The following is an 11,075-nucleotide window of genomic DNA, read 5'->3' on the forward strand; positions in this document are numbered from 1 at the left end:
TAAGGTTAAAAAGAAAATAGTATAATAAAGGAAATACAAAGGCTTTGGCATGGTTTTTACAATCAACAATGGTTAATCTTGATATGTAGTTGTGAACAACTTCAAAACACTTAAGTTTAAAACTCTTGCAAGCACTTTTAATTGATTAGGAATGAATTCTAGATGCACAAAGATGATTGGACTGTGAACAGTAGTACAACTATATCTAAGAACAATTAACTCTTGCCGACCAAAAAGAAACGTATGATGCATGAAAATGTGTATAAAACATCTATAGAATATTCTTGTCAAATATAAATGAAATTAACTTTATTATAGAAATCATTCTGGGAGATTTCTAGGGAAGACAAATACTTACATTTCGACATAAAACAAATTGGATTATATCGAAGACACAATCTACCTTTTATCTATCAAACTCTTTTCTTCATCGAAGCTCTCTCTTAACCCCTGTTTGCACATAGCTTCAGCCGTTAACAACCTTTGGAAATACCAACAGATATTTTTCTTACATAAATCTAGTGCGTATTGTTCCAGGTTTAATTATATGCAATGGAATGATACAAACTTGGAACATCAATCCATAATCTATGAACAGATTGGTAGAAGTATTCGATATATCTTGATAAAACTCTTAAATTCGTGGCAAAGCTTGTTGATCATGGCTTCTTTTTTTTTTTCCTTTTCTTTTTTTTTTTTAAACAACTTCATGACCAACACAGATCAAACATCCATCCAGTCTACATTGTTCTTTTTTTTTTTTCATTATAACATACAAATGCCCATTTACAAATAATACACCAAAATGAATAAAAGTTTGGATACCAAAATGAAGATTTGTTCCAACTGATATAATGCCTTCAGTGTACAAAGGTCCATGTGAAAGTCTTTTCCATGTGTTACAGCATAGGGCACAGTTGCAGTACAGAAGTACTCTGAGAGCCATTCTTCCTTTATAAAATACTGCTGAACATCCAACTGTTGTCCATATAGTCATTTACGGAATTAACACATGTTTTACTGTAATCTTGGCCAGTATTGAGACATATCAGGTTCACTGCCAGGAACTTGAACTGGAACTGACACTCCAGGGGAAATGAGACCTGAAAATTGAGAGGGAAAATGGATATTTTAGTTTTACTATACATAGCACAATTTTTGCTTTACAGTTTCACAGATCTGTGCTTGTATTCCAGTTAACATTTAATCTCCTGTGGAACTGGGGGGTGGGGGGTGAATTTTAAAAACCTGTGCACATCTCCCCGATTTGTTGTTAAAAATAAATCAATCATGTTATCTCATGCTTTGAGATAAATGCCAGAGCCTTGGCTCATTTGTATCAGTTGAGAATTCAGCCCCAAATACCCTGAACAGTTCAAGTGTCTGGTTTGCTCCTGTTTATGCTGACACTTGCCCTTTTTTACCCTGATTTGCCTTTTTTATGCATGGGCTAATATTTCTACAGGTTCCCTGCCTCTTTGATAACTTCAAATCTTTAGCAATAAATAATGTCTGACACAGACATGGTAAAAATGTGCCCAGTCCTGCAAACACTTTCACATACACTTAACCTCACCAGGGTGGATATCTCTGCTGAAAATTAATGCTGAAATAAATGCTGATTTAGAATTTAATTATACAGGGAAGATTTGAGGGACGGGGGGCTCACTAAAGAACTTGCCACTGTCCTGCTATTTCGACACCAACTCTGTTAATCAGCTTTCATTTCATTTAGCCCTCCACAAGCAGGTTAAAAATCAGAATTTTTGCTCTAGCTTTCAAGGTTATACATTTTCATCCTCTGCATGGTATGGCAGCTACCAAACCCAACAGAGAGACCTCTCCCAGTGATGGGGAAAGATTTCTCACAGCGATTACACATGAAAAACCTGATGTCCAGAGCAAGGAAGCCACGCAGGCAGGAAGGCTGGGGGAGCACGGGGTCACTCACCTGTGGAAGTGGTGCCAGAGGTGCCCATGGGCTGGCTGTTCATGTGTGTCTGCATGTGAGGAGGGGTGTATGTATCATAGCTCCGTCCATTCACCGATGGACTGGTGGGCAGCATGCAAGAGTAGGAGGAGGTCTGGCTGGGTACCGGGGGCTGTGGGAGAAAAGAACAAAGGGTTAAGTGTCAGAGGAGGTAAAGAGCATCACTCTCTTCGCATGGATGTGCCAGCCCTCAGAAGCAGCATGCAGCAGCAAAAATGAGCTGCGGTTTCAAATTCAGGGACCCTGATGTAAAGCCCTATTTAGGAGCTAAACCAAGCAGCCCCTCCACAGAGGCTTTTGGTCTAAAAACCAACACAGACTGGTGCTTTTTCAGACATTGTTGGTAAGCAGATCCCTACATCTAGATGCTATGGAGAGTTACATCCCTCAGCCTGAGTGCTGCCCTGGTTTATACCCACGTGAAAGGAAGATGTTTCTACCACTGGCAGCCAGAGACAGGGCCAGCATCTTACCTCACACTTGGTGCTGTAACTAAAATCACTCCACTGAGGCACAAAGGCTGGTCCTGCATCTGCAAGCCTGGGGCACATACTCACAGAACATGTGTAGGTTCAGGGTGACCAAGGCTCTGAAGAGGGATCCCCAAATCCATACACACATTTGCATTGATCCCCATCAGAGCTGCGGTCACCCCAAACCCGTGCCAGCAACATCCCAGGAGAGCAGACATCTCCTTTTTCCTAAACTCCAGCCCCTAAAACACAAACTGCCAGGGGGCACAGCAGCTAGGGGCAGGGCCTGAAGGATGGCACAGTGTTGGGGAGGGACCAAGCAAGGGCTTCTCCTGCTCCAGGCTGCTGGCTGAGTGGGGACCAGTGCAGCCTTGACCCAGGGAGGCAGCGAGGGAGCAGAACGAGTAATTTCCACTCTGAACACGAGACCCAACATGTCTGCACGTATTTCCTGTCTGCACATCCCTGACACACCAATACTGACAGCCTCACTTGCAGAGCACACACGCTGTGCTTTGGGAGAGCCAGCAGCCCTCTGTGCATCCACAGGGAGATGCCGATGGCTCGGCTGCCCAGTCACCCTCTCCAGCGCTGCATGGCTTTCCTGCCAAGGTGACCATGCAGGCAGTGCTTTCCAGAGAGGCTCACACGTGCCATGTCCCTGCCCAGGTGCCCAGCGGTGAATCAGGGGCCTCCTGCTTTCCCAAGGGTTCCCTCCTGTATCAGCCTTTTGATCTTTTGTCATCTGCTCCCAGCCCGCTGCCGGAACGGCACCGCCAGCCTCCAACGTCACGGAACAGCGACCTAGCCAGCAGCATTTCTTTCCATAGACTTGCAAGACTCTAACTTTATTTGGTTAATTTTGGTTCAGCAATTAGTAACATCGTAATTGCCGCAGCGAAGGAGTCAGGCTCTCTAATCTGCTCGCCTGTCTCTAGCAGTGGTCAATGCTGTGTGCCTCAGACAAAGCTGTAAAACTCCCGTAATTGGCCAGCACCTTCCTAGGCCAACCCCACCATTAAAAAAGGAGGAATTTTGCATCTGAAAGGTCTATAGAAACAGACCCCAAAGGAATAGATTTCTTCCTAACCCAGCTGGTGATCAGCTAATGCGTTCAGGCATGAGGATTGACAGCTCTTGCAATTCTGGCTTAGCTGGCATAACCACTGATGCTAATCACATCCTTCCCTCTCTCAGGTGTTCCTAATGTGTTGCTGCCACGTTACGTACACCCAGAAGGTCGGATCCCTCTAGCAGCTTATTCAGGCAGCAATTTCCACAATATGGCATCAGTGAGTTCCAGAGGTTAACCACATTTTTTTCCCCAAAAAAGTATTTTATATCCCAGATTTGCTGCCTTGCAAATTTGAGGACTTTTCTCTTTTAAAATCTGGGGAAAGTGCATGTTAAGCACCACATCTTTCAGTGCCCTTCTGATTCTCCCAAACAGGGCATCTTTTCAGATGCCAAGGAAGCCTTTGGGTGCTGGTTTGCCTGCAGCATGGCTTGGGTCCATAATCCCTCATCCTGCGGAGGAAAGGCTTCCACCCACACTCCCCCACACCCCAGGAGCCTCTGAGTCCCGAGGGAATGTCGTGCCATGGCACTGGACTTACTTGCATAGGCAGGTTGTTGGCCATGGTGAAGCTGGGCATGGGCGGCAGCGCGCTGTACGTGTTCGTGAGCGCCGTGTCCGTCCTGCCCAACATGGAACCTGATGTGAAAGAGGAAACTATAATAGAATAGACAGATAGACGAACACATTAGTTCAACCACGATTACAGCTGGCAATACACAGTCTCAGAGCCTCATTTTCCCCAGAGGATGGAAGGATGTGAGTGGGTTGGTGGCCTTACCGGGGGTGGTTGGTTGTGGGATCGGCTGGTAAACACTTGTGCTGAAACTGCTACTGATGGGAATGTGGCTGGGAGTGTTGCTGGCTTGTCTTCGCTGGTTCCTCAGCTTCTCTTCCCTTCTCCATTTGGCCCTTCTGTTGGAAAACCACACCTGGAAATACAGCATTTGAGAGACGTGAGTGACCTTACAAGGGCTAGAGGCACAGGGCCTCCCCCATGAGCTCAAAGCCACAGCTTGCAGCGGGTGAAAGCAAAGCCCAGCTGCTGCTATTTTCCTGAAAGAGGAATATGGGCCAATATTGATCATAAATAGGGGTTTCCCTGTGTTTTGAGAAGCCAGGAGTAACAAAAGCAGAATAGTAATGGCAAAACAATAATGGTTATAATTGCAGAGCAACTCAGTACCTGTATCCTTGCTTCAGGCAGGTCTATTTTAGCAGCTAGTCTCTCTCTTGCAAACACATCGGGATAGTGGGTCCTCTCAAATTCTGCAGAAGGAAATATTCTTGCATTAGTTGCAGAGTTAATGTGGCTGACTGTAAAAATCAGAGTTGGTCCTGTGCTGCCTGTGTTCTAAACGCTCTTAAGAAGCATCACTGCAAAGGCAAAGCCGAGCTTTCTGCCTGCGTGTTCGGAAGGAGGACGCCTTGCCTGCTGGGGAGCATTGCTATGGGGATGGGCAGGCTTGGGCGCAATGCTGCATCTTTCAAGGAGCAGTGAGAGCTTCTGCCTCCACTGAGGGGGTCCCCAAGGCAGCTCTGACCCTGTCACCAAGAAGCGAAATGGCACGTCGCTAAATAACAGCGCAAAATAAGAACAAAGCTCGGCGGCAGGTCAGAGGCGAGGTGCGCCCAGGCCGGTCAGGGAAAAGGGCACTGCTCCCAGCCCCGGGCAGCGGCAGCACTGCGGATGGGGAGCCAGTGTGGGGGCAGGCATGCAGGGCTCTGCCAGCCCCAGCTGCCTGCCCTGCCTTCCCGGCAATGCAGCCTGGCCAGGGATGCAGCACAGAGGGCAGGAGGAGATTTATCCCCCCGAGAGAAGCCCGGGGTGTAGCATCGGTGTTTCGGTATGATCTGCGCCCTGAATACTTTGCCTTTGAAAACCATTTTAACAGCTTTTCAGGACAAACCCCGGCCACCTATGAATATTTGGAGCTCCGTGAATAAAAGAGCACGGAGGGAGCCACAGAGTTTAAATACATACATATATATAAGGCACAGGAATGCCGTGCTTACAGTCAGCTGTTAATGTAGTAGGGGCACATTCTGCTTTTCTCTCCTGCTTCAGCCACAGGAAAATGTCACTCACCTTTCTCAAGGGCTTCGATTTGCTCTTGGGTAAAGGATGTCCTATTTCTCTGCAGCTTTCTTTTCAGCTGGAGTCTCATTTGGGCCTCGTCTGAATCTTCTCCATTAGAGCTGATGGAGTTAGTGTTTTCCCCTCCTCCCTCCTGTTGCGGACAGCCATCTGTGGAACCGAGAGTGGGAAAGTGAAATGCAGGTACCCTTGTTTTAAGCTCCCGATCAGAGAAATAACGCAATTGGAAACAAGTTCAGCCATGTTTGCTGACACCCTCCCTTAAAAATGTCTCGGGTATCAAAGCAGCGCGGCGCTGATGACATGGGTAACACAGAAACATTTCAGTTTCCAGCCTTATCGTAAACATCGGAGATGAGGAATTATGATCACCTGGTCTTAATTTCATTTTGTTTTCCCTCCGGAATAAAACCTGTGTAAAAATACTTTCCCCTGAAAGCGATTCTTTCCGTGAATCCCTGCCGGAGTGCCATGGCAGTCTCCTCTGTCTGCTGCATTTATTTACCTATTGCTATATTTAAAATAGTGATGTTCAGTATTTCAGATTATCTATAATCAGTAATTCCTATCTAATCAATTAGATGTTGATAGGTTTGCAGAAAATGCTATTAAGAAACCAAACCAAGCTTGTAATCTTTTTTAAAAAATATTTATCCAGTTTTTATTTGAATTCTGCACAGTCAATTTCATTTTAAAGGTTGTGAATTTAGAAGTGCCTGCATTGTTCTGCAGTTTTATTCAACTATTGTATGAGTGTGCATTGCCTTGACACCTATTACTGAGCACAGCTGTAATTATATCATCACCAAGAACAGGCTATAATTGCTGAAAATGGAATTTTATATTTAGATAAAAGGACTGTCCATTCTTTGTAATGTGTTGCACCAGAGAAAAGTAAGATTTCTTTTAAAATTTTAACATGTAATTTTAAAAGAAATAGTAGCGAGTTCACTAACTAGCTAAATACGCCGTTCTGCAGCTGAGCGTTTGGCATATCATTTAAGTGGTACATTTTTAATTAGGGCATTTCCACCACTTTTAATGTAATTTCCGTCATTAAACAGGGGAAAGTTTCATTGTGCTCGGCGCCCGGGCGGAGGCGGCTGAGGCTGGGGTCGCTGGTGTTGGGGGGCTCCGCGGGCACCCCCGGCCGCCGGGGCCGGAGGGACGGAGGCTGCTGGCGAGCCAGAGCAGTCGTTGTCCTAAATGAGCTCTCCCTCTCCTTTCAAAGCATATTTTTCGAGGCGTTTTGATGTCGCATAAAGAGGGAGCCGGGGCGAGGGACGCATGGGCTACTTATGCTAATTCCCTTGAAAAGTTACGCCAAAAATAAGTAGCGACACTCCCGCGACATCCTTTAAATATTGTGGGAAATCAACTTTAAAGTAATATCATTTATAATCGGCGAACAATGGCCCCGGTCTTCAAAGCTCGGGGGGAATTGTGACAGGATCTGGTGGGACCCTTTCAACCACTTTGAAATGTTTTAAAACCCGAACTTTCTCCTCCATTTAAACACAGGGATTCAGCGGCCGTGGTCACCATATGGGCGGCCGCAGCCCCATTGAGGCGGCCGGCGGCGGGTGAATAGCGGGGGGGCGGGGGGAGCCGCTTTTCAGGGCACACAAAGCCCCGGGCCCGGGGACGGCCGCCGCGGCGGGGCAGCGCCCTGCCAAGCGCGGGTGGCAGCGCCGGGGGCCGCGCCCGCCCGCGGAGGGGGCCGCGCTCACCTCCGCCACCGCCCTCATCCATCACTGTCCGCTCGGGCCGGCCCGCAGCGCCCGGGGGGCGGCCGGGGGGAGCGGCCCGGGGCCGGCGGGGATGGCCGCGGCCCCCCGAGCCGGGAGCGCTGCGCAGAGCGCCCCGAACCCGCCGGGGAGCGGAGGGAGCCGCGGAGCCGCTCCCGAACCGGCCGCCCCCCTTGACCCCCGCGCTAGAGCTCTAAACTTTTGAGCCAATACTTTTTCTGCCACCCCGCCTCGGTGCGCTCCCTATCTCCCCAAAAATTTTCAGCCAGCTAAAAGTTTCACCTAAACTCGCTTAGGATCATTTCCAACCCCAGCCTGGACAATTAAGATATCTTCTTTTTAGACACACACCCCTTCTCTTTTTTTTGTTCTTTGTTTTTTTTTTTTTTTTTTAAAGCCCCTAAAAAGAACGATCTCAATAGGGCTGTTCCACCTTCCAGACCTAATCCGTAAGAAAGCAAGTGAATGTCCGTCCCTATTATCCTATAGCCAGACCATCTGACGCTGGGTATAGGATTTGTTTCCTGGAAAAAAAAAAAAAAAAGAAAAAAAAACGACGCTGGGAAATAAAATCATTCCTTCGTTTCTTAGTGTCTTAATCAGTGAGGCGGAAAACAAGCAAAAAAGATAGCAAACCCATTGCAGCACCTCTCAGCTATAGAGCCGGGATCAAAACATTGTAGCATCTGTTGAAAGAGAAAGTGTCTAAATCCTATAGAAGGCTTTAGTCTTATAAGAGAGGGAGGGGAGAAAAAAAGATAAGAAACAGTGTCTCGGTGATCCCTAAAACCACTAAATCACTGGAGAATTTCTCCCGGATAGAGATGTCTCTTTTTGTTCTGTCAGCCCTCATGTATCCATTATTTTATTCACTGCTGCATGGCGTTTATCAGATTGAGACCATATTTGTACCCCTCTGAGACCTAACCTCGCCTTATGCTTTTTGAGTAATGGACTCTTAAAATCCAGTAACATACCCCTGCAAGGGAAAAACATTAGAGGGAGCATGAATATTCCAGAGGAAATCCATTTTATTAATTTTAATTTTGCCATGCGGATGTTTTAAGTGCCTGCCTGCCTCCCCCTCGCCTCTGCTGCCCACGCACACTCTCAGCCCCGGCCCGAGCCAGCCCTGCCCCGCACCGCACCGCTTTATTTCGGTGGCGATTTTAGGAGAGAGCTCCCGAGGTGCTCCCGCCGCGCACGCTCCTGCCCGGGCCCACGTTCCCCTGCGGACACTGCGCTCATCCCCACGCCACGGGAAGGGGCCACCACTGACCCCCGAAGCGCCACCGGCCGCCCAAGCCCCCGCCACGGCACAGGCGGCTCTGCGGCAGCGCGGGTGCGGCCAAGGGCCGCCGGCCCAGGTGTGCTCGCACCGCACCCGCGCAAGGCTGGGCCTCGGAGCACCGCTCTGCGCCGGGAGCACAGCCACGGGGCACAGCCACGGGGCACCGTAAATTTCTCCATTCAATGCCTTTGCTAAGAAGCTAATAAAAACCCCTAAAGCAAGCCCGGCGGGAGCGGAGCCCCGGGAGCCGCACGGGCGGTAGGTGCGCTGCCCTCGGCCAGCACCGCTCCGCGCTTCTGCTCTCGGCTGCGGGGCAGCGAGGGAAGGGCGCCGGGCCCTGGGGACCCCCGAGAGACCCCGGGCCGGGCCAGGGCACCGCAGCTAGGGGCGAGCCGAGGGCGGCTGGCGGCAGGAGTCGCCCCGGTTCTTGGGGTGGACATCGGGCAAAACAAAACGTAAAAAAAACCTCCATAACCAAACAACAAAAAACACCAAAGTGGGGGTGGGGAGAAGCGAGGGCTCCACTCTATCTTTCTAGTGTCCTTCATAGACTGTTTTCTTCTCTTAAAACTGACATGTCTAATTGGCAAGCGGTGCCATATCGTGTCCAGAGGTCTCCTGTGGAACATTTCTACAGCTGTCTCCTTCAACTAGACGCTTATTCATGTCGCCTTAATGAGAAACAAAACGATCTCTAATGAGCAATTACATAGCGACAGAATTGTTCCCATAACAAATTCTTGCGTGTGACAGAAACATCCTTTGTACCAGATATTCCGCACACTGTTACCGATTTTTTTCCTTGCGGGGTGAAAACAAAAAGCAGGTTGTTGTATATAGACACCTCTTCTAAAGGAATGACCAGAGCCAGGGAGAGCCGAGCCTCAACAGAGCCCGCATTCAAAAAGAAGCCATTAACCATCTTAAGTATGTAACGTAACATCCCATTATCCTTCATATTATCCCCTTGTCATTCCTACAACAAATACCTATTAATCTTCAGGATAAACAGTTTCCTATATTTACAAAGTTGTTTCGGGTCCATTGAGGAGGAATTATAATCAGCCCTACAGAGATAGTTACCGATGGCCCCGGCTTTGGGGAGAGACCCCGGCGCGGGAAGGCGGCCCGGGCGGGGAGCGGAGCCCTAATTACCGGGTGATGGGCGAGGTTAAGGCTCAGCCCCGGACCCCGCCCGGCCGCCTGCACCGCAGCCCGGCGGATGCGGCTTTGGCAGCGGGTGCTGCTGGGCTCCCCTGCCCACCACCGGACCGGGGCCGGAGGACCACCGTGCCTCCGGCCCCTCGCCCACCTGCCCGCAGCCGCCCAGGGAGGCGGCGGGACGAACGCCCGCCACCGTCAAGGGCGGTGGCCGGGGAGGGACAAGGTGAACCCGCTTCGGGGCCACCTCCGCCGGACGAGGCCGAACCGAGCCGATCCGGGCCGCCCCGGGCTGGGGAGCGGCGACCGGGCTGTCCCTTACCTTGTGTGGGCTGCCCGGGTACCGAGGTGCCGGGATACCAGCCGGGTCGGGTGCCCCAGGTCCCCGTCTGCCCGTTCAGCATCCTTAGCTTGTCGTACATCCCGTCGGCACCCATCTGTTGCTTTTCGCTAGCCAGGTTGCGTAGGACTCTGTTTATCGACGACACCTGGAAGGCAAAGGACAGGAAAGGCAATGGTAGTGCGGTAGCGCGCTCCCCGCCAGCCACCCGCGCAACCCCCGCGTCCCTCTGCGCAGCGGGCGGCTCGACCTGGGCGCAAGTCAGGCTTCCCTGAGCGCCGGCTGCGCGCCCCGCACCGCCGAGTCCCAGCCGCCCCGACTCGCTCACTGCTGGTGGTGGCGGTGCAAACAAACAAACAAACCACGGGGGAGGGGGGGACCAAAAAAAAAAAAAAAAAAAAGCAAAAAAAAAAAAAGGCCCCAAACCCAACCCTGCAAAACCAGAGTGATGGCTCCGACTGATGCTTGCAGTCCTGAGGCGCCAGGCGCAGGGGTGACCCGCATATTGTTTTTATTTTTTTTTCCCTCCTTAAAGGCATTTGTCAGATTCTGTATGAAAAAATGCGTCTGACCCTGCCACATGCAAATGATGTGAACCTGCTATCCTCTCCTCTGATACCAAAACAAAGGAAGCAGAGGCTCGCTACGGCTACCCAGCATTGTACACAGCACACAGGAAGGTTTTTTTCATGAACTTACACTGGGTATATTATCGTTGGTACAGACCCCCTCTGATAGTAATCTGTCTCGAATCTCCCACGCAAAGATGGAGGGGCACTCTCGTTTATACTGCGCTATTTTGCTTACAACTTCTGGAGTCGCTACTCTCGGTTTACTACCTCCGATTGCCCTGGGTCTGATGGAGCCAGTTTCGTAATACCTGCCCAAAATTTTACTCA

The 11,075-nt window shown here is 49.9% G+C and overlaps 1 protein-coding gene across 11 annotated transcripts in view; it reads right to left on the reverse strand.

Moving 5' to 3' along the window:
* Nucleotides 1-11,075, reverse strand: part of PAX6 (paired box 6) — a 25,804-nt gene continuing 14,729 nt past the window's right edge. For 5 of the 11 annotated variants that reach the window (XM_085063002.1, XM_085063003.1, XM_085063004.1 and 2 more), the window contains 8 exons: nt 10,876-11,075; nt 10,159-10,324; nt 5,628-5,786; nt 4,725-4,807; nt 4,320-4,470; nt 4,080-4,195; nt 1,952-2,102; nt 1-1,103 (listed from right to left, as the gene is read on the reverse strand). The exon at nt 10,876-11,075 is cut by the window's right edge and continues 16 nt beyond it. In XM_085063002.1, coding sequence (XP_084919128.1) covers nt 1,018-1,103; nt 1,952-2,102; nt 4,080-4,195; nt 4,320-4,470; nt 4,725-4,807; nt 5,628-5,786; nt 10,159-10,324; nt 10,876-11,075 — 1,112 coding nt within the window. In that variant the 3' untranslated portion in view covers nt 1-1,017. The remainder of the gene's footprint in view (nt 1,104-1,951; nt 2,103-4,079; nt 4,196-4,319; nt 4,471-4,724; nt 4,808-5,627; nt 5,787-10,158; nt 10,325-10,875) is intronic. The other 6 variants (XM_085063006.1, XM_085063008.1, XM_085063012.1 and 3 more) reach the window with 3 other exon arrangements.

The sequence above is a fragment of the Lichenostomus cassidix genome, chromosome 5 (assembly GCF_008360975.1).
Source record: "Lichenostomus cassidix isolate B80296 chromosome 5, HeHo_3.0, whole genome shotgun sequence".
Lineage (NCBI taxonomy): Eukaryota > Metazoa > Chordata > Aves > Passeriformes > Meliphagidae > Lichenostomus > Lichenostomus cassidix.